Raw genomic sequence first — 23,136 nt, forward strand, 5'->3', positions numbered from 1 at the left:
GTGGAAACTGCTGGCACAGCTGCCACTTTTTAATAGGCCAGCGGAAACTTAAGTTACCGCTGGCCTAGGATTGATCACTCCAAAAAAATAGCCCTTATACAGAATCCCACCTAAACCACTTTGTTTATATAAGAATGAATTAAAGAAATATAATGTGCTAGTTGGTAAGCCTTAAACATGCTGGTAGGTGGGTTTTGCAAACCTTGAAAGAAGCAGTATAACTGGTTTGTTCCAGTGTTTTTGCTAAGCTAAACTAAGATGTCAGTTGTAGCAAGCAAATTTTCCAAAATGAGTGTGCCAAGTGCCTCTGCATTTGGAAATGGCCAAATAAACCCCCAATCCGACCCAGTTCTGTTTAACACACGAATTATCAGGAGACGTCATTAAATCCTTTCTGTAAAAATCTAAAAATTTGACATATGGTTGAGCCAGAGGAGCTGTTGTTATGGTACAGAAAAGTACACTGCATCAGTTCTAGCAGAGAAAATTAGCAGCCATCCACAGGAGAGTAGGACATGTAGCAGCCTCCAGGAGCAGCAAATGAGGGAAAACACAATTATTAACTTCTATATATAACTTTTGTCTAACTTTGTCGTGGCACTGGAGGCAGTTATATAAGCACAGCTCATAAGGGCCTATTAATGTGGAGTCGAAAATCCTAAAAGAAATAATCTATTAGCTCACTAGATGTTAAAAGCTTATGAAACCATGTTAAGTATAAATTTAACCCTGAGGAGTCTGGGGCGATCGTGGCTCAAGAGTTGGGAGTTCGCCTTGTAATCGGCTCCGACAATCTTGGTCGTTGTGTCCTTGGGCAAAACACTTCACCCGTTGCCTGGTGGTGGTCAGAGGACCCGGTAGCGCCAGTGTCCGCAGCCTCGCCTCTGTCAGTGCGCCCCTGGGTGGCTGTGGCTACAATGTAGCTTGCCATCACCAGGTGTGTGAATGGGTGGATGACTGGATGTATAAAGCGCTTTGGGGTCCTTAGGGACTAGTAAAGCGCTATATAAACACAGACCATTTACCATTTATTTGCTAAAGAACGTATTTATTTGATTACGTCTGCTACTACCTATTTTTTTGATGAACAGCAGAAATCCACCACGAGGATTATACTTTACATAAAACACAGCAGAGTCAAAGATATGCATGCTGCTGATTTAAAAATAATCTACATTTACATGTAGGTCGCAATGACATCAAAAACTCTACAAGTGTGTGGCGGATCAGCGGGTAAAAGTGCTTAGAAGCCTTACGGCAAATGTTCAATCCCACACACTAGGAAGCATAATAATGTGATAATATGCATGGCAGCCTGGATTGCCCAGAGTGCAGCCTGGCTGCTCTGAAGCTCAAACCCACAACACCGTGCTAATGAAGAGCTGGAGGAAAGGGACGGCTTGTGGCCAACCTCACTGATGGGGTTATCATTAATGAACTATGGAGCAAGGCTGCTTGACTTCGCAATGAAAGTCAGCCAGATGCAACAAGAAACAACAGTGATAACGGCTAGAACGCAATGTGATTTACATATGAAGTCTTAAAGATTGCACAGACACACACAGGTCTACTTTCTTCAGCTAAATAAAGAACTGTAATTACAAAAATAAGAAAGAAATTGGTTTTAATAATAATTGCAAACCACTTTGGACAAATTCATACAGCGCTAGGAGGAAACCGTTAACATACCAGGTTTCATAGTCTGAACGTGTTCCCAGACACTGCATAATTTATTTCTATTTACTTTACACACACACTGCCTTAAGTGTTGATGTTGAAACACACTCTCACAAGAATATTTCTAAATACCAGAGATAATTATGAAGTTCAAAATTATTGCCACAAGAAAAGCTTAGAAAAAAAACAACACAAAAATATCCACTTGCCAAACTCATACTCGAGCACTTATTTTGGAAGGAGGAGGAGTTCTCAAGGTTTACTGTGAATAGTGTTAAGACGTGTTGTTTTCCAAAAAAGAGAAAAGACTTGAATAAAACTTGAATACCTCATGTCTTGAACGTTACAGTACTCTGCAGCCGTATTGAACCCCTGACCCACAAAAATTTGAGGGTGCAGAGAAAGAGGTTCTGTAAACGTACACCTCGAGAATAAGTGCACGCTTCCTGCTTTAGCCAGGACTGGGGTTCACACGGGGGGGTTAAGTGGTGAAGTACCCCACTCTCTCTCTCACTTTTTTATTTTTAACCCTGAAAGAGTCGAGAGCAGGATTTTCAGTTCACTTGCAAACTCCTAGGCATGCACTTTAAAATCTCACATACTTATCAAATTATAGAAAGGCTCTGTTACAGACTTTATTGGAGCATACGTCAAATTAATAGCCAATTTTACAACTACAAAAGAAACACTAAGTCTCCCATTAATCGCTTAATGCAAACAAAACTGTAGTTTCATAGGGGGGAAAAAAACATCCAGGAGATGGAGAAAGATAGAGGAAAACAATGGAGGAGGACAGGACTGTTTATTTACTGTGTGCAAGGAAAAAAAAGCCTCTCCAAAACGTCGCCTGGTGAGGACAGAAATGCTCCCACAACCACAGACAAACGTCTGCTTGTACTCATGTACACATAGCTTCACACACAAACACACAACCATTAGACAGGAGGAGGACAGATAGAGTAGAGGGTGGCGCAGTTGATGAAAAGTGATGTTTAACCTTTGATCTTCACTCTGTAGCGTGCGTTTGTGTGTGTGTGTGTGCATGCAAGCATGTTAGAGTGTGCTGGAAGAAAGAGACCGAGAGTGAGTGCTGCATGATAAGTGTGCAATGTGCTCGGCTGCTCCCATGGGAGACAGCCGATAGATAACGCTGACGTTGTTCAGATCCTTTGATAATGGCTGCAGGGATGGAGCAGGAAAGAGGCGGGGGGAACGAAGGCTTGTGGTGGCGGCTGTGTATGTTTGTGTGCTTGTTTGATGAGTGGGTGACAGTTTGGTCAGGTGGTTGTGTAGCCTCTACCCCATGGTGGTCACTGGGTGCTGCTGGTCTGAATTACATACTGCAGATGAGGGGATGGAGGGTCGGACAGCAGATCTGTGTGACCTTTAAAAGCCAAGTGTGCCTAGGGACAAAGTATGGGAATGCAGAATACTTCTATATGTGTGTATGTTAAAACGAGTGCCGGAAAAAGTGAGCAGTAGGGTCAAAGAAGGGAGAAAATGTGTTTTTGTCTGTGGGAAAGCAGAAAAGAGAGATTAGTTTCTATATGCGCTGGAGACAGACTTGTGTATTTGTGCGAACAAGTTCTTGCATGACTGTTTATTGATTCTACAAAGCCATTACTGCATGGTCAAACTGAGGGGATACACATACGATTGTGAGAGAGAGTTGCGGGTTTCACTGGCTTCATACCTGGAAGCCAAATAAACAACTCGGAACTGACCGATCTAAACGCAGAGCAATAAACTCACTGATATCTGAGACGCAGGGTCTGTTTACTGGCTCATCAGTCAACACACTACAACGGTCGTACTATACCTGTTTGTATGGACTACCGCTGCGCAAAACTGGATTTTTTGCTGTGACGTATTCCGAGTCATAATGAAAGAAAAAAAAAAGTGAGGACAAATCTGATGTAAATTTCAATATGAAATGACTTGTTTTGAACCACAAAGACGTCTTCGGTGGTCACAAGTTTCTGTAAAGGGTAAAGGAGGGGTGGGACGGAATAGAGAGCAGAGATTGAAGCCACATGTGGAGGAGTAGCACACATCACACGCGCGCGCACACAGACTGATTGATTAATCTGGATTTTTTTTTTTTCTTCTCTCTGAAAATTTCCACTGCAAAGCCAAAACAGACAATACTGCAGTGCACATTCAGACTAACATTTCAAGGGATTTTTTTCCAGTCAGCCACTTGCTTTACTTTAGTGTGACTTAGTCATATGATTATCTAGGTGACTCACAGGATTTTTCTCAACATGGGAGACTGAAGAGCTGCTGCACTGGGCTTTGCTCACAAACTAGAGCTGCAGAGAACAAAGAGACTGAGGTACTCTTCATCTTTAAGTCTCAGTTCTACAAGAGCACTGTAGCATGACAGAGGAAGTAGTTGTGTTCTCCCCACAGACAACTATTCTATGAAGACGTTTCTGATACTTCTCTAACTGTAGGAACAGTAGCACACGGTAGGAGGGATAGGTTTAGTCTCTGTGTAAGCCCATGGTGATGAAGAAGGTGGAGGCTACAGAGGGATCAGAAGTTCAACATGGGACCTAAAAACAAAAAAATGGGAAACTTGTGAAAATACATAGTTTTCAGATTTCTCTCATAGGAGGTTTCTGCCACTTAAAACTGTTTACATGGGTGTGAGGATTTCCAAGGGTAGCTGGCATGTTGATTTTGGAATGATAGGCATTTAAACTTCAATTTCAGTTCTACTTTTCAGTGCCAGGTAGCCAAAAAAACCCAAAACAAGGAACATGTCCTTGTAAAAAATACAGATAACACACTGGAAATGTTGCATGTAGTTCAAATGAGGAAAAAAAAGAAGTTTCAAAGTAATGGGGACTTTTAAAGCATTGAAAAGCGTTAATCAGCTTTCTGCAACATGAACATTATGGATAAAAGAAAGTCATATTCTGGGCTAACGGATTACAGGAATCTCATTTCTGCAGCAAGATTTCTCCTAGAGAACAGCGATTTGTTGTGCAACTGAGTTTATCAAATGCACGAAACAGGACAAAGACTTGTGACAGCAGAGCTGTGGGGATGATGTAAAGTGATGCCAACACTTTTTCACGATAATTCGAAGAATTTATAAAAGGCTAAAAGTGAGACTAAGTCGTTTGTTACAGAGTTACCAGAGAAAAAATACCCAGTAAGCAACCACTCGCTGGGGAAAATGCCTTGTTGATGCCAGAGGTCAGAGGAGAATCGCCAGACTGCTTTAAGTTGACAGGAAGGCAACATTATCACTCATTGCAACCAAGGTATGCAGAAGACAATTACATGACATGCACAACATGTCAACCTTGAAGCAGATGGGCTACAGCAGCAGAAGATTACATCGGGTCGTATTCTTGTCAGCTAAAAACAGGAAACTGACACTTTAATTCACACAGACCGACCAAGGTTGGAAAATAGAAGACTGGAAAATGATGCCTGATCTGAACATTCAGAAGATTTGGTCAAAACTGGGTCTGAATTAGGTCTGCCTTGTTTCAACGGTTTAGGCTGCTGGTGGTGGGGATGTTTTCTTGGCACAGTTTGGGCTCCATAGTACAACTTGATCATTGTTTCAATGCCACAGTCTAACAGAGTATTGTTGACGACCCCATTATCCCTCCCTAACTCTATCCCTCTTTTGATGGTTAACAAAGCTTAAATGATCTCAAGCTAATTTCTTGAACATAACAATAAGTTCACTGTACTTATATGCCCCCCACAATCACCAGATCTCCGTCCAGTGGGACATCTTTTGGTTTGGTGGAAAGGAGCCTTGAATCATTGATGTGCAGCTTACAAATCTGCAGCAACTATGTGATGCTGAAGACACCCGAAACTGGTATCCAGGAAACGTAAATAGCAGCAAATCTGCTGGTGTGGCCATAAACACCACATTCACCACAGCCCAGGTCGTTTGCGGTGACTATCCTCTGTATGCTCCTTGTCCGGCTCCTCACCTTTTGTGCCTCCACTGCTGGCCCAACCACTGAAAAGTGCTGTTCTGTTTCTGAGTCATGTCTGGAACAAGTGACGATCCTTGACATGAAAGTTGGGTCAGCTTCACACAGAAGTTAATGTTTGCTTTGTGAGCAAGTTTGGTGAAATCTCAAATGAGATTCTGCAAATGATCAGAATGAGACTTTTGTAAGGCGATCCAAACTTAGCAGGAGCACTTGAAATGGTGAAGAGGTGCATTTGACCCTAAAGAATACTGGGCCAAATTTGAATCAATTACAGTTTTTTCTGTTTTTATGGGAAAACATGCAACTTGTATACTGTCCAACTTCCTCCCTATCATCCTCCCCATCTTCTTTTTTATTCATATTTATGTATTCGAGGTTGTTGTTAGTGCTGCTTTTTTAAAAACAGCATTTCTCAATGTTGTGAGTTACACATACTATATTTCTTTGCACTCATTATCACTGGCTGGCTGAAACAAATTTAAATACAACTAAGATTAAGTGAAAAAAAATGGTTTTTAAAAAAAAAAAAATTGTAAATGATGCAAATTGAACTTCATTTATAAATAAAATATGAGGCTTTAACAGGAAACATGTTTGCGCAACCGTGAGCAAGAAAGGAATGAATTTCAAGAGAGTAGTCAACGCCAGATAGAGAACGGGGGGGGGGGGGGGCGAGATAAGAAGGTGAGTCCCAAAGACACAGAGGAAACCTCGTATCACAGGAAGCTTCTCTTGCAAATGTCAGATCCTCCTAATCGTGGCTTCGCTTCCCTTTTCAGTCCCTGGAGCTCGACATCATATGAGCACTTACAACGATACCCACAAACCAAAGGGAGTCACATGTATACTTACCCATACAGGCAGGCATCCTACATAAACATCACATCCTGCTGGGTTTTAGGTCCACATCAAAGTGGATTATAGGGTGGACGAGCGCTACAGTGACCGCTAGCAGACATAGCACTTATTATTACTGACCTTGATATGTTGACGCCACCCTTGTTTTAAGGAAATGTTGCAATGCTTCATCTTCACAAAAAAGTGCACAAATATGTAGTCGTTTTATATGTCTGTCATTTTCCATTATTTTAAGGTTCATTTTACTTTTAATCGTATACCGTGCATGCATTTTTACCCGCGTCTGAGGGCTGACAGTCTACGGTGTGTTCACACCGAACGCGATGGACGCGAATAGAGCGTCAGGTTTACATGTAAAGTCAATGGAAAGGCGCGATGACGCGCGATTGCGGGTCCCGCGAAAATTCGGAAGCAGATTTGCGTCGCGAAAACGCCAAAACGCGCGTCAGTGTAGCGCGTCTGGCGCGTTTGACTCGCGAATAAAACCACGCGCGTGAGTTTTTGTGTTGCATTTTGTGCATACGCGCGTTTCGCGTCTACCGCTCGAGTTGGAAAAATCTGAACTCCAGCGTCAAATCGCGCCGCGACAACCAATCAGGAGCCTGGTGACGTGGCTGTTACCTAGGTCAAAGGGGCAGATCCAGCCAAAGCCTTTCATACTTCAATGGAGGGGAAGGCTAATCAATGCGGTAGCAAACAACTCGGAGCTGTACAACACCAGCTGCTTTCAGTACCGAGACAGGAATAAAAAGGACCGAGCTTGGAGGAAGATATGTGAAGAGATCGGGCAACCTGGTAAGTTCATTCATTTCTCTTTTGAAAGTTTTCACTGACCCGGGGAAGCCGCACAAAAGCTAGCAAGCCACCGCTATTTTCCCACTGACGTACAAATACCGTTCTGCTTTTATGCATGTTGTCATTTAGGAATATATTTTATTGTTTATTAATAAACAGCACACAGTGGTCCCGCTGTTCATCCGTCACTGCTTTGCTTTTTCGCTGATTTTTTATTGCACAGTACAGCATTGCATTCTGCAGCCTGATTGACAAATCTCCTGCGCTTGCCAAATTTATCACGTTTGGTTTTGATAACCATCGCGTCCAATAGAAAAAACAGCACAAAAACACCCATAACTATGAGCCTCATTCGGAAATAGACACCTGCACCGTGAGGGAAAAAGGCGCACGAAAGTGGCGGGCAGATGAAGACAAACCGCGGCATAATAATACTTTTACGTTTTGCAATCTACAAAGGTTTGCACTTTGAGAATCAATTGTGAGAACTGTGACCAGGGGCTAGTTATTCTGAGAACCCCTGCAATAAATGAGGGACCACTGTCTACTCTACGATTATTATATCCAACCTGTTAACATTTAATACTGTATTGATAGAACCAACTGATTCTGCAGCAGAGCATCCCCAGTCCCTGAGCTCCTGCTGCTGCACCCACAGATATGTACAGCAAGCACTGATACCTTTTTAGTCGGTGGGATTCCCTTGTGATCACCTTTACTAAATATCTACAACCAATCTGATTATATCCTGTTATTGTTTTTTTTTTTTTTTCAATGTTGAAATTAAAATCTAGTAGCAGCCTTCTCATTTCTTTGTGTTTTGTGCTGTTTTACAGGCCCACAGAGGAGGACGGCTCTGAGGCAGATGAGGGACGGGTCCCAGGACGGTCCATCGGCGGTGGAGCTGGCCACCCTGGAGTCCCTGAAGAGGCCACACCAGTCTCCAATGGAGCATTTCCTCCTCAGCCTTGTTCCTGCTCTGGAGAGCAGCTGGTCCTTTTTATTCCTGTCTCTCTGTAAATTCTTATATTTTATATATTTATGTTTAATGTTTTTCTGTTTGAGACTTTTAATATTATTTCAAATAAATGTTTATAATGACTAATGTCTCAGTTCTACTACACAGCAAATGTTGGCACACAACTTGACACATGTAGAATTTATTTCATATTATACTAATGACAAAATATACTGATACAGTGGGATGCAGAAGTTTGGGCAACCTTGTTAATAGACATTATTTTCCTGTATAAATCGTTGGTTGTTACAATAAAAAATGTCAGTTAAATATCATACAGGAGACACACACAGTGATATTTGAGAAGTGAAAAGAAGTTTACTGGATTTACAGAAAGTGTGCAATAATTGTTTAAACAAAATCAAGCAGGTGCATCAATTTGGGCACCACAAAAAAGAAATGAAATGAATATTTAGTGTATATCAATGTGTGTGTCTCCTATATGATATATGGGGTGCCTTTGTCTGGATGTGCTTCCCATCCAGAGCTGCACAGCACAGAGGAAAGTTCCAGCGCTCCTGGAATCCCTCTGTGATGGACCGCCAGTCTCCAGGTGAAGGCACAGCCATGAAGTCGTCCACTAGACAGTCCCAGATGGACGTCGCTGCCTGGGGGGTGATCTGGCTCACCGTGGACACACCGACTCTGAAACTGAACGCGATGGTCCTGAAGGAGTCCCCGGTGACAAGGAACCTGGACAAAATTGTTCAAAATCAGTATTATGTGTGCTGCAGTTACAAAATACATTATTCAAATTCCAAAATACTTTTGTGATGTCAGATATAAATCACAAAACTTAAATCTTACATAAAACATTTTGTAATTATAAGGATAATTACAAAATGTATATTAGGTCATATCTAAAACAGTTGTGTTTTGTTTTAACTTTAACATATCATAATTTGATTGGTAGCAACTTTCACAACTACAGTGAGCCAATCACTCATAATTCCTAAACATGTCAATCAGGTAGGAATGAAGTAAGACATTAATAGAAATAAAGAGTTGTGTGTTGACATGTAGCCCTTTCCTTGCTTAAATCATTAATATTTTTGAAAAATTAATCTGTGATAAGACAGCTTATCAAGATAGAACCATGTAACTAGAGATGAACCAAACTGTTCACAGTTTTATCTAACTCTGTTTTAATAAAGGCTGTGACCCCTGCTATAGAGTCTGACAGCTGCAGGGATTATATACAAATATTCAACTATCCCAGAATTAAACCAGGTCTAAATAAAAAGGAGTGAGTATCACTACAAGGTTAACTCAGTGGTCCTAATGCTACAGTTTGATATCAGCAAACACCGAGCGCATACATTGATGTGACACCACAGCCATGCTATCATGCAAACACTGATAACAGCATAAATCGAATTAAATCGGGACTTGATGAGAGCTTCTGAGTATCACTAGAAATATTATAAAGAGTCGTCTCTGTACCACAGTTTGCTTTCAGTAAACACCGACAGCATTCACTGTTAGCATAGCACATCCATGTTAGCAGTGTATAACTGGATGGATTAGCATATTAGCACAGATATCAATAAAGGACTACCGTATTAAATAGTTTTACTAACCTCAGGCAGACGGACAGGCGCTCTGCAGGTGGGATTGAGCGTCTGTAGTTGGTGTCTAGGCGGGCGATGCTGGGACCGACGAGGGAAAGCAGGTCCTCAAACTGGCCGACGGTGATAGCGCTGGAATCGGCCGTCATCCAGGCGCATCTCCTGGAGCAAGTGGTGAAACTCACCAAACTGCTCATGCCTCTGGAGGACCTGATGGACCCAGGTACGGCGAGGACGTCTTTTACGCTGCTGCTCTGCTCTCCACAGTACATAGAGAAGGGAGACTCTCTCTTCAAGCGCTAGCTCGATAGCTGCCATCTTGCAAAGATACCGGTCTGGCACAACTCCCTCCCACATTCCTCCCACATTTCCGGTTCACGCGCGTCAAAATAGCGATGGATTTTTCTTGGACACGCGTTGAGACGCGAATGTACACGCGTCAAATTAGGGGCGTTTGGGGCGTTTTATTCGCGTCCATCGCGTTCGGTGTGAACACACCGTTACTTCTGCTGAAGACATGCATTATACCTCTTATAAAAGTGAGTCAGCAAAACCTAAACAACCCAGTGCACCAGTTTTATATGAACCAGTCCTGCATAAACACTCAAAAGAGAAAAACCAAAAAAATCCCAGCTAATCTGTACTTCCATGCTGCAACATAGAGCTGTCACGGATTAACTAAGAGTAACAACTTCATAGTCAAGTTCAAGTGAGAGAGTGAAGTGGGTGTTGTGTGTGTTGAACCACTTGACTACTGCAGCGATGCAGAGGCCTAGCAGAGGCTGGCTGCTCCCACCTGAGAGTTTGTGTATGCGTCCAAGTGCCTACGCGGGTAAAGAGACCTGCCAATGCAATGCTATTAAATGCACATTAGTGTGTCTATGACAGAGTCTCTCAAACATTTTGTGCCCAAGGCACACCTAAGGAAAAGCCAAAATTTCAAGGCACACTTATATGCATATGTGCACAAAACCACTTCTATGTGATCTGACACATAATCCGTTTGTTTGATTGTATTGTAAGCCAAAGGCACTTTAAACAGCTCGTTTGTGGCCGTCTGAGGTTTCTTTGTCTCTGTAATAAGCTCCACTGCAGCACTGATCTCCGCTGCCTTATCAGACACTTTCACACAGTCCAAAAAACAGTCTTACTGCCTCTTGTTGAGATCATGACCTCTTTTGTGGTTTCTTTGAGGGGGAATGTTTGGTTTCCAAGTGTCTATTGAGCTTGCTTGGAACCATGTTAGCATCAACCACCTTGTCTCAACAGATTACACACTTGATCTGAGTAATGCAGACATCCCAGGTGCACTCATAGTCACACACAGGGAGTTTCTGCATACTCTTTAATGAGTAAGATTGTTGATTAACTGAAGTGGTAGTTAGTTTTTGGTTGCATCACCCAAAAAAGTTTCTTATCTTCCTCTCTGTCACTTAGGACCTCTGATAAGTCATGCTCTCATAATTCGTACCATTTGCAACAAAGTGAACAGACTGGGGTTCCTCTTCACAGAAGTTATTTTTAAGAACTTGTCCAGGGCATAGAGCTGAATCCAAATGCAGATTCAGTGAATTAGCAGTTCATTGCAGTTGTATGTTGCAATAACAACTGAAGTATTTGTGCTTTGAGGCAGAAATGAGCCGGCCAGTAGTGGCAAGTACTGGTCTAATAGTACTTCACACACTTAACACGCATATATTTTCATTTTAAGACTATCTGAAAAGAATTCTTTTGCGATTGTGCTTTATTTCAGTCGCAATTCTGAGTCTGTTTAATACACCAACATGCTGCATTAATATCACTTTGTCAACACGTGTAGCTAAGTGAATGATTGTTTCATTGGAGAGGAGAGGTTGCATACAACTGTGAAACCCTGGAGAGATGCTACTAAAAGTTGTGTACGCTTCCAGCAGCAATGCAAGGAGAAAGTCTAAAGAGGGAGGAGGTGTGGAGAAGAAAACAGGAAAAGGAGAAAATTAAAACCATACTCTATATCCCTTCCTGGAAATATTACACCCCTTTCAGAGGATTTTCTTAGAATTTGCTTTTGCTACTGTATGGAGAGGAAAATGAAAGCACAGTCAGAAATAGTGAGTTCTTTCAAAGTGGAAGCAGTAGTTTGTATGTTCTGGGTCAGGGATGAGAAAAAGCTGTATTACAGGAATAGTGTAAAATAGGAGTAGGTGGGCTGTCTTGGCTTTAACTCAAGAGTGCGACAGTTATAAAGAAGGTGTGTGTGTATATGTGTGTGTTCTAATGTGTTTATTCTGGGGGGGCGCTGAGTTTATACTGGCCTTACTGCAGCAATACTGGCTGTAGAAGGTCCTTATCGCTGTCTATACGCCTACATGACGTGGATGACCATGATTAATGGCAGTGGTAGTACTCTCTGCTAAAACGGTACTCGCTTTGTGAAGAGACTACACAGAAAATGCTAAAAGAACCAGTTCATTCCTCCTTCCATCTCTGCCAGTCAGAATGAGACGTTTACCTGGACAGAGAGTAGGATGCGATAGCGCTGGGCTCACAGACACAGCGCAGATGCCAAAAAGCTGTCGGCAACAGAGAAGTTAACACAAGTCCAGTGTGTGTGTATGTTTAAATGTCTGCAAGAAAAACAGAATAAGAATCAGTAAGAGGGGACCAAGAAGCAGACTGAACTAAGAGAAGATCAGATCCAATGATGGAGAGGCAGACATAAGATGTGATGATGGAATAACGCTCTACTGACAATAAGATTTAAAAGACATAAGATACCTTCCCCCAATGCCATTTACTTTATCAGACTCTGTCCCACAACAGGGACACTCATCTACCAAAGGCAAACAACTGGAACACTTCACATTTTCGGATTTGTTTTAAAACATTAAGTACGTATTGAAATGAAGTGTGAACATGAAGCAAGTGTCCAAATAAACACTCTCGATTTCAAATGGTGCTTGAATTTGTTAGTGCCACCAATTGCTTGGTTTCCTAGCAACTTGCTGGCTCTTGTGTTTTTAACTACAAGTCTGAACTGGTCATGAGAACTAAATCACTTATCTGATAATACAGCTTTCTCCTAGTTTAAAAGTATACAATTTAAGTTAACTCATGCCTCTAATTTGGCTGCAGGTGAGGTACCTGCTTAAGTGTGTGGAAGATGCGCTATATGAAAAACTAAATTGCTTTGAGTGATCCTTAAGGGCAGTCAGTTCTATCCCAATGATAAGGAAACATTAATGGATTATTACGTGTCTAGCAAATTTCAAATTTAATTTGTTTTTCATATTTAGCTTAACTGAATTTTCTCTTACTGGATTATGTTTTTATCTTGAATCAAAACTAGGATATGTGAGCCACACATGAGAACCATGTATCTAGGCTCTTAGCGCATGTACTGTTAAATAATTTCCATGAAAAATAATCACATCTTAGCCGATGTGTCACAAGACAAGGCACGTAGACCATTAAGCAATTGAGGAAAACATAGCAGGAATATAAGGAGAGACGGAGTTCAAATGTTCCCTAAAACTGAGGCCCCCTCTCATTTCTAAGGCCTGTGTCTGCTCAGTCGAGAGGTCAGCTGAGTAGGTGGAGCAGGAGATAAGCCTATCTGTGACTGTGTCCATCACACTCCTGAAGACACCAACAGACACAACAGAAAATGACCAGACACCAGATGGCAAGTAAAGAAAGACTCCTTTTTACTCATTCCTTACTATCTCCTTCTATCTATTGGCTGGACCTGCAGTTCTCAGTAGGGACACTTTGATAACATGATTGAAGACCAGCTAAATACACCCCGATTGTAGCATGTCATAAACTAAACAAAGCTGGGGCATAGCATGGAAGACAAAAGAACAGAAACTAAAGGGGAAAAATGGGGGAGGAGAGAGAAAAAAGTGTATTTTCAAGTCTCTTTGCGTGATGAGGGGGTGTAAGAGGAGAGGGGCTGTAAAAAAGAAAAGGAGGAGGTGGTGGGGGCGTTCCTGTTGGCTCAGCGCTTGATTAACACCAGGCCTGACAGGAAATAACCCGGCCAGTTCAGCGCCAAGAGAGCTTCCATCTGGTATCGAGGCTGAGTCCTCCACCCAGGAGAGCTCCGAACTGAGCAAAAGTGAATGAAACCGTTTCACTTCCAGGACTGCTGAGAATAATTCCACTGCTTGTACAGGACACTGCTGCAAACACTGTCATTCTGTTCCTGTTGTTTGAGGTCAAATGAGGCAAAAGCAGTGCAAGGCTGCGGTCTTTCAGTCTAGACCTCGATAATCAAGATCACCTTCTTTCTATCTATCAGTACTCGGTGTGGCTATTTGGTTACTTGAACATTCAGTGACATGATTGAGGTGAAACTTAGACTCCACTGATTCAAAATGTTACTTAGGATGGTTGTGGAAGGGAGGAAAGGGGACAGTTTAGGGAGGAAAGCGGGTACATTAGGAGAGGTCATCTTTCACTGCTGACTGGAATTCTAAATGTAAACAAGTTCTTCCGCACCAACGGATAAAACGCAGATATGCTGTAAAACCGAGTGGGTCTGGTGAAAAACTGGTGACTCACATGCAGGCATCGTGAACCACACTTCTACACTTATTTATGAATACTTTTTGAGCTATGGCCATGAAACTGCAGAAAAATCGCACAGAGACCTCCGCAGACTCAAACAAAAACATCCTCTGAGGCCTTATTTAAATTCTTCTGCAGGCTGTAAAGCAGAAGCCCTATGTATACAAGTACAGACCCAAAGATGTGTTTGTGCAGAGAGGCATGCAGGTTTCGATCAGCCTCCTCAGCCGGCTCGCTGTCCAGGGGTCAAAGCGCAACCCACGCCTGCACTGACGCGTGCGTAGAGGCCATGGGCCGCGGGCTCATTTAGAGTCCCTCAGGAGCCAGCCTCTATGCGCCTCTGGTATGTATTTCTTCCTTTGCTTTGTTTAGCAAGCATGTGCGTATGTATTTGCAAATCTGTGTGGGATCTCGATAGTCTCCCTTTTCATCAAGCCTAACTCCCAGCAGAGAGATAAGTGCTTACAAGCCTTTTATGATGTGCATTTCCTGTCATAAATAAGAAGCAGAGGGATTCTCAGACGAGCGCTAACACACTCCATAAACCAAACAGAGGTGTAAACTCCATACTGGGCCAGTTCTGTGAAATCCACCCAACAAACAGCAGCTACTGCTGACTAAAATGATTTGCTGCCGAGTGATCAGATCACAGGTATCATTTATAGCTCATGCAGTCTCAGAAAAAAGTCTTAAAACTGTGATGCCAAAGGACTTTTTGAGTCTTCTAATGTGATTAAAATAGTGGATTTTTGAGTATAATAAGTACAATAATAACAAAAAGTATAATATGCAGCAATATTCAACTGAATGTGGATCCATCCATCCATCCATAGATAGCAGCGGCAAGTGAAACACCAAAAACAGGATTAAATACTTAATAGCTTTGAAAAGAAGGTTTACTAGTTTTGAACATAGAGACCAAAAAAATCCAAGAAAAGAAAATCAAAGTAATAAATAGTTTATATGAACAGGAAAGCAGTTGATTAACCCTGAATGAAAGTTGCATGATTGTAGAAACTTTAAACATACCACGAACAAATTCTATGAAAATCCATGAAAAGGTCTACTTTTAAAATATTTCTTCTTTTTCCCATTAACAAGTATAATCACTTTCAGCCTGCTAGACATTATGTCATCAATACGTTGTTATTTGAAACACAACATATCCTTTCAATTCAATGGACGACACGCCAAGAAAATGTTGTGAGAAACTGAAGCGGACAGACAGAAGCGCTGGGCTGATTTGATTATGAGTATTATAAGTATGTGATTCATCATCATCTACACATTTTCCCTTTAGCCCTGTCAAATGGCAGGTATATTACATAGCTAGCAGGAAATAAGAAAAGGTATAGTATCTGGAGGCAGTGCTGAGAAGCAACCACAGTGTTGACTTGGGAACAGATTTCTTGGGTGCGAGACTCTGGGGCTCATCAAGCTCTGTGTGTGGCCCAGCCTGCTAACCAGGCCTGCCAGTGAGGACTCTGATGAGCTTTTGCTAATTAAAGCCTGAACTCCAAATCTTGAGCTTATCTGATGAAGTGAACTAGAGAGAACAACACCACAGGCTGCTTTGTTCACCCTGGGGCGTACGGTTTTCACCTCATATATGTATGCATATGTGTTTGTATAACAGTAGCGGAAGTAAAGAGAGACCACCAATTAAAAATAATTGGGACTAATTTCATAAACATAGCGCAACAGGGGGAATATATTTAATCAGGCGTAATCATTAGACTAACTTATGCTCCGCTTCCCCCCTGCAACCAGCTAGGTGCTTAAGGGAGGAGAAGAGAGAAAGGAGAGATGCAAGGAGGAAGAAAAGAGAGAAAAGGGGGAGAAATGGAAAAAGGAAATATAAAAACAAAAGAGAAGTAAAGTTTAAAAAGTAGGCAGAGCGTGTTGGTGGCCAGAGTTATGCGAGATCCCTTTCATGTCCCTTGACCGGCCCATGCTGCTGTGCCAACCCAAACAGCAGCATTGGGGAGGTCCGAGTCTCCGACTGCTCCCCTCTTCCTTACCCTGTGCACACCCCACTGACAGGATGAATAACAAACAAAATGTGCGACTGAGAAACAGAGTGAGAGAGAAGAACATGTCGTGTAACCATTTCAGTTAAGATTTTCCCTAGAAGTTCCCTAGAATACTGTGACTTTCTTTCCTTCTTCTGTCATCGCAGTGAGTAAATCATAAGCATCAGCACAAATTGTGGATTGCCCGCCCTGTACGCCCCCACACTGACATAAGTATAGACAAACTACGATCCATCATCCGTAGCCAGCTAGATGTCATACAAAAGGGAATTAAGAACATTTGAATCGGCCCGATTTCTTTTTTTGTCTTCTGCACCCCAATGCTGAGAGAAAAGAGGGAAAAAACAGAGGGAGTAGGTTTGATTCTGAACCAAAGAAAACCAAAATTTACCAGGGCTGACAGGAAACAAATCCATAAATCACAAAGTAATGCAAATTTTTTGCTCTCTTACCACAATAAATGTAGTTTTTGCCACAACTGAATGAGGGATTAACAGTAAATGCTCAGAGCTATTTACAACCTACACACATCACACACACCACATCCACATACACTACAGTCTGCCAGCAGCCAATCACATTCTAGACTTCAGGACAAACTGGGCTGCTTCTCCAATCCCATCATTTGCTCTCTGTGTGCGGCGTTGCCTACAACCAATCCAGATCGTTCCAGATGTGGTGTTGGCTGCGGAGCATTTGGTTTAAGAGCTCATTTCCCAGTCTGGAATAAGTGGAACAATTTTCTTGGATGAATACTGTTCAGCTCTTTAATCAAATCCATACCCTAATACAACAATACATGCTGCACACACACTGCAATATGTCTATAGTATATAGACACATGCTAACAATGAAAACAAAGCATTGCTCTTTGCACAAATCCAAATTTACAACTTAAAGAAGCGCTGCTACAAGAAATTACTGGTGATATTCTAGCCATTATATTAATTTATATCTATTAAAAGGTCTTCAAGGGCTTTAAATCATCCCCTTGCACTGGCCAACATGTTCTCTCACTACCACAAACATTAACACTGCAGTTTATTTTGAGCCAGCCCCATATTCATGGTCCAGCTGCCATAAATATTTAGTAGTGTGCCAAATCTTTTGCTTAAAATAGCCCCTCAAAATTATAGTATTTAATCCAGTTTGAGTAATTTTACTAAAGACAACACTGGCAAAATGAAATTATTTTCATAACCAATTTTTTAAAAAAGGGTTGGGACATATGAACTGGGGTCTCAGTGTCACAGACTAAATGGATAAGTGAAAAATTATTACACATTGTTGGTAATCATTTTCTGGGATTTTTGATGGGGTAACCACAATTAAAATAATTAAAAAAATAATAATGTTTTTAATTTCTTTAATTTTTGGTTCATAGAGCTTTGTGAATCTGTGACACCTTAATGGGCTTCTTGGTCAACTGTTGCAGCTGCAGTGCTCATTATTAAAATATAAATGTGAGCATAAATAAATTTTGGGTCTGACAAATGAAGCCAATAAGGTAACCTGAATTCTTTCTAATGGGCAATTCCTCAATCAAGAAAACTGATTATACATAAGGCTTCTTTGCTCTATAACCACATTAAGCACTTCCCACAATGAGTTTATGGTCAGTACTTTTAAGACTTACTGAAGATATTCTGTTCGTTTTATATGGCACCCACTAAACGATGTCCTCAAATAAAGTAATTTGCTCATTGTGCATCAATTATAACTCAGAGCTGGCTGCTAAAGGACATTCCTGACTCCAGTTATGCAAGAACCCCTAAAATGTGTTGACAAACTGCTCATACAGTATGTCAGTAAACTGTAGTCTTGACTCCCATTGCTAGTTCATTTGATTTCTGGCCTTAAAGTTGAGTTTAACTCATGACCTCACCTTACTGTGTCACTAACATTTAAAAAAAAAAAAAAAAAAAGATTATATTTCGTTGACAGGACTGAAATGTTAGGGTGGTTCCTGAATAGCATTCAAACATTACTACTATGGTAGAATTTAGCTTAAGCATTTACATGACATTATTAAATGTTTTAGCCAATGGAAAACAGCTGATCTCACAAGTTGAAATGCTCATCTAACTCTTACTGCCTTTCTAATCAATGAGTGTGGGGGTGGGAGCTAACGTAGCAGTACTGCCTAGCACTAGCACTGTCAGTTCACGAAGAATTTTGGTACGCATAAAGAACAAGTACTGTCGTTTTTAGCATTATGGTCCTGGTTACTTGCCTATGGCCGGCTAGCTTTATCTGCTTAGATGACAACAATAAGATAAACCACCTTTTTTGGAGTACATCATTCTCAAACATATGAAGCTAAATAAAACCGATGAAACAGCCTTTTCACAGCTAGCGTGTTCTAGTTTAAAAAAAATCAGTGGAAAAAAAACGTAACAAAACAAAAAAAAACGTATTTCATATCCAGAAATGGGAAAAAAAAGTATATTTATGCTTTTTCATGTCGAGAATGAAACCTCACCTTGCAGAATCAGATGTAACATATAAACATGCCAAATCTATCATTGACAGTTTATCTATAAAATCATTCAGTATTTATCCAAGGACTAAATAAATGAGTGTGGCAAATGATAATGTATGCTGACTAATATGAGAAGATTTAACTGCAAGCTTAGAATTCCCTTTTGTTTGAAAGACGCCGAGTTTTCTCAAGGTACACATATATATGCTACTGTAGAACAGTCTCTCGCTGCCCCGCCCCCCCAAAAAAGACAAGAATAAAGTCTGGAAGCTTGTTTACTCCACCGTGGACTCTCGAGCCCTCAATTTCTTCAAATGTTAACACTGTCTACAAGGCTTGATATTTGTCCCTGATGCAAATTTGTGAGTCGAAATTCACTCAAGTCATGGGGGGAAAGTTTTTACCACCCCCATTAGCATTAATAAAAAAACCACACACACCAAACATCCACCTTATCCTAACAGAAACATTACTCAAACGGGGCTTTACTAACCCTTGCCACACACATGCTGTCTGAATATATTTAAAAGTTAACAGGAGTTTCATGAAAACTAAAGTCCACGGGGGCTGGCAGCAAACATCGAACAGAAAACAATTCCACACGAGGAACACCATTTCCTGAAGATGCTCTTTAATTAAGTTCCCAGAAGGAGGTAGTTAGAAGGGTTAGGGTGTGTTGCTGCTTACTATCACAAACTTATTTGTCCTTATTTCTTACTCCCTTTCACTGGCATTCTGGCTTGTGTATATTATTCTTGTGTTTCTGCACTATGTTTGTGCATGCGCTGTGTGTTTCTGTGTATCTGCATCGTGTTAGCTAAGCTCTGGCTGTGTACTGTAGCCAAGGGGAACAAAATAAAAGAATTTGTAAAAACATTGTTCTCATGGCGACCAGGTTTCTTTGAATGTCTGGTTTTCATTTGAGTCCTTTAATTGGGGAGAATGTCACAATCAATGTTTTGCTCTGGATGCTGAAAGAGACGACCTCCCGACTCATGTTACCCCAGCCAAGCACTTCATCGACTGCCATAAAGCCTTTCTCGCAGACATTCGTGCACACACACACAGACTCAAATTTAAAAGAGTGCACACACTGCCAAATTACACTGAATGGGCGAGACGTGCGCAATGTGAGTACATACACACATTGTTTTTTTCTGTCTAAAGCACACCTGGCACACCATGACAGGCTAATTTGCAATGAAGTGTTTATAACAGAGAGTCAGGTTTTTAACATGAGCCACATCTCACAGCCTGTGCCTGCCAAGAGGCCCCTTGCCTCTAAACTGCATTGGCCAAGTAGAACAGGAAGAAGAGAGAGACCGAGTATAAGAAGGGAAAGAGAGAGAGAAAGAGTAAAAATACAAAAGATGTATCACTAATCTTTATTAGTGCTTTACATAGATTTACCAACCCTATATGTACACCATATGACCCCATGTGCCATATAAGATGAAAACCCCAATCCCAGTGTAATATTTCAGGGCGTGTGCTAAGGTACAGCCAAAACTAAAAGCAGCGCTAATTATGAACTATGTGGTAGGGGAGGAGAGGCTCAAGGTTAAAGACGCCATTACTCTGGGAGGTACAGTCGGCTGTGGTGTGGAGGAAGACGGTTAATTCATCTTATGAGCTGGCCTTGATCTTCTCTGCCACATGGTTACATGCTCAGCTAAACCAGTGAAATGTCTGGTAAAGTACAGAGAAAATCAATATACTCTCACGGACTCCCATAGATGCACACATTACAGGTAAATCTTAATATTGTGGAAAGGGAAGCTGTAGGGGTTAAAGGTAGAAGTAATTTCTCTCTCACACCTATCCAAATATACAAAGTTCCCACAGCCACTTGGCCAACTGACTAGAAAATGCGTGTAGGTGTGTGTGCACTATAGTGTGTGACACGAGAAAAGGATGAAGTGTCAAGACAATGATAAAATGACCCCTATTCCAAGAACTGGGGCAGCAATAAACAAACCATTTGCTCTCATTTTCCAACAGCGCTTCTGCAAAACTGAACAACCGCAATGGCAATAACTTTCTCTCACCAGTCAGTTTCTGAAGCAATGGGCTGAGTTCTGTTTCTCGACTGATGACTAGGGTGAGCGCTCCTATCAGGTCCCTCTCCAGCTTCTCCAGCTCCTCCTCCTCCTCTGTATCATGATCTGCAGGCTGGGTCTCATCAGCCAGGGAGTAGAGATAGACCAGCAGGAGGATCAGCTCATCGGGACCCAACTCGTCCTCCCTGAGCCTCGACCCTGAGGCCGAGGTGTCCTCGACTCCACGGGGCTTCATCAAAGGCAGCAGCTGCCTCAGCACAGCAGGGAAGTCGGCGTCTCCAAGAGCCTGTGACACGGCACACAAACACGTAAAAAATAAAATAAAATAAAATAAAATAAAATAAAAATAAAAATAAAGGGCTTAGTCGGTGGAATGCAGTTTTTTGAACCTTGCTGGTTTTATTATTTTTAATGACCATACCAAGAAATGACCACTGGCTTATTAAGGATGTTCGTCATAGGAATCATTGGACATGTTTGGAAAACATATTTTCTTGCTGGAAGTGAAATTAAAATATCAATACAATTTTGCATGCCATATATGAAGCCACCACAATTAACCTGTTAGTTTAGCTTAGCCGAAAATCCAAGACTTCATTAAATGCTGTTTAACTCTTTAGCAGAGGCTTATATTTCCAGAATAAATGACTTCCAAACACACAATTACTTCACACTTTTCAAGAAGTAATTATTTTCTTTGTTTCTTTGTTTTAAATGAAACTAAAAAATTTTAATGTGTGGTGAACATAAAATGGCTAATGATAGGACATATAGAGTGCTTTGAAAAAGTATGATAATCAAATTTTAACATTACACAAAGAGTAAATACTAAACTAAACTCAACTAAATTCTATATCTAACTGGCAACTATAAAGCTAATAAGCTTTAGCAAGAGCATAGCTGTTGCCTTCAAGGCAAGGGTCATATGCAGGGTAGCTGAGTTAGCATTACAACACCCACGCTAATCTGTAATCGTGATTACTGCAAGATGTGCTGGTTCTTACGTTTTCTTTTCTAATGAGCATTTATGTAAACAGGAGATTTACAAAAAAGTTTAAGATATGACAGGTAACATACAGTTCAACAGTTACATTAGAATCCTTTAGTTAACGCTAAATTTCATATTATTTAAATGCATAGAAAACAAAGTCATCTCTTTAATAAGAAACTTGCTAATATGGACAATATAATCAATATATCTATATAAATTACACAGAAATGAACATTGTAGAGCACATCATCTTAGAAATGTATTTTATTTAGAGAATAATAGAAATGTGTACTTCAAGGAGAATATTGTTTATAATAAAGTACACATCACACTGACTATATGTTTGACAGTATTGTTTTAAGGGTAATTTTTTTCCAGTGGTACAATGGGAAGTAATAGATACCCCATCACTATAATACAATATAATATAATATAATATAATATTGTATAATATTTACAGTCTGTCTTACCTTCGGATTTTTTTGTTTATTTACTGCAGATTTTTATGCGTTTTTTACTAATATTTGTTTTTAGTATTTTTATCATTTTAATATAGATATGAGACAAAATTCAACAAGTTCAGGACCCTTTATGTTTATGTTGGTTATTCAGTCACCGTCACAAAGACATCCAAGTCGTAATAAACTGCACTGAATCCTCCTTACTCTTTTAACTACACTGGAAAATATCCAAATGAAATAAATTTCCAGAATAAAGTCTAAATTTTATTTTTGTTTCAGTTTATTACTTCCACATACAATACTATGCAAAGTCTCGAGCCACCCACACACTCGAAGAGGATAAAGAGGTGGTCCAGCGTGTTCCTCCTGAATCTAAGATTCAACTAACAGATGAGCGCTCCTTTTCAGGACTTTGGCATAGACCTTTTTAGGGAGGCTGAACAGTATGACCCCCCTGTAGCTGGAGCACACAATTTAAGATTCTCCCTCTCTCAGAGTGAAAAAGCTGCCAATGTCAAAAGAAAAACTTTGAAATACGTTCAGAAAACTTGAAGAACTTTTGCTCAAAACCACTATAAAACTACAAGTAAGTCTGGCACCTTGGAAGCAAAATATAAAAGTCACTATTTTGACAGGCCCCCATTGTTCTTATGTCCCAGTTACTCATT

General features: G+C 40.9%; 2 protein-coding genes and 1 long non-coding RNA gene across 3 annotated transcripts in view; 1 reads left to right on the top strand and 2 right to left on the bottom strand.

Annotated features, from left to right (window-relative positions):
* The window catches only part of scfd2 (sec1 family domain containing 2), a 104,965-nt gene that overhangs the window by 35,109 nt on the left and 46,720 nt on the right, over positions 1 to 23,136 (bottom strand). The window contains exon 5 of the mRNA XM_080877558.1: positions 21,005 to 21,302. Within this exon, the coding sequence (XP_080733684.1) occupies positions 21,005 to 21,302 (298 nt within the window). The remainder of the gene's footprint in view (positions 1 to 21,004; positions 21,303 to 23,136) is intronic.
* On the top strand, positions 6,675 to 8,405 carry LOC308393633. The gene is made up of 2 exons (XR_013971010.1): positions 6,675 to 7,304; positions 8,141 to 8,405. It is a non-coding gene; the product is annotated as an uncharacterized lncRNA (long non-coding RNA).
* LOC308393632 (uncharacterized protein) lies at positions 8,503 to 10,177 on the bottom strand. Its single transcript, XM_080877560.1, has 2 exons — positions 9,903 to 10,177; positions 8,503 to 9,015 (listed from the first exon to the last, which is right to left on the bottom strand). The coding sequence occupies exons 1-2, from the start codon at positions 10,160 to 10,162 to the stop codon at positions 8,745 to 8,747; spliced, it is 531 nt and encodes a 176-aa protein (XP_080733686.1). The 5' UTR covers positions 10,163 to 10,177; the 3' UTR covers positions 8,503 to 8,744.

The sequence above is a fragment of the Rhamphochromis sp. 'chilingali' genome (assembly GCF_963969265.1).
Source record: "Rhamphochromis sp. 'chilingali' genome assembly, chromosome: 3".
Classification (NCBI taxonomy): domain Eukaryota; kingdom Metazoa; phylum Chordata; class Actinopteri; order Cichliformes; family Cichlidae; genus Rhamphochromis; species Rhamphochromis sp. 'chilingali'.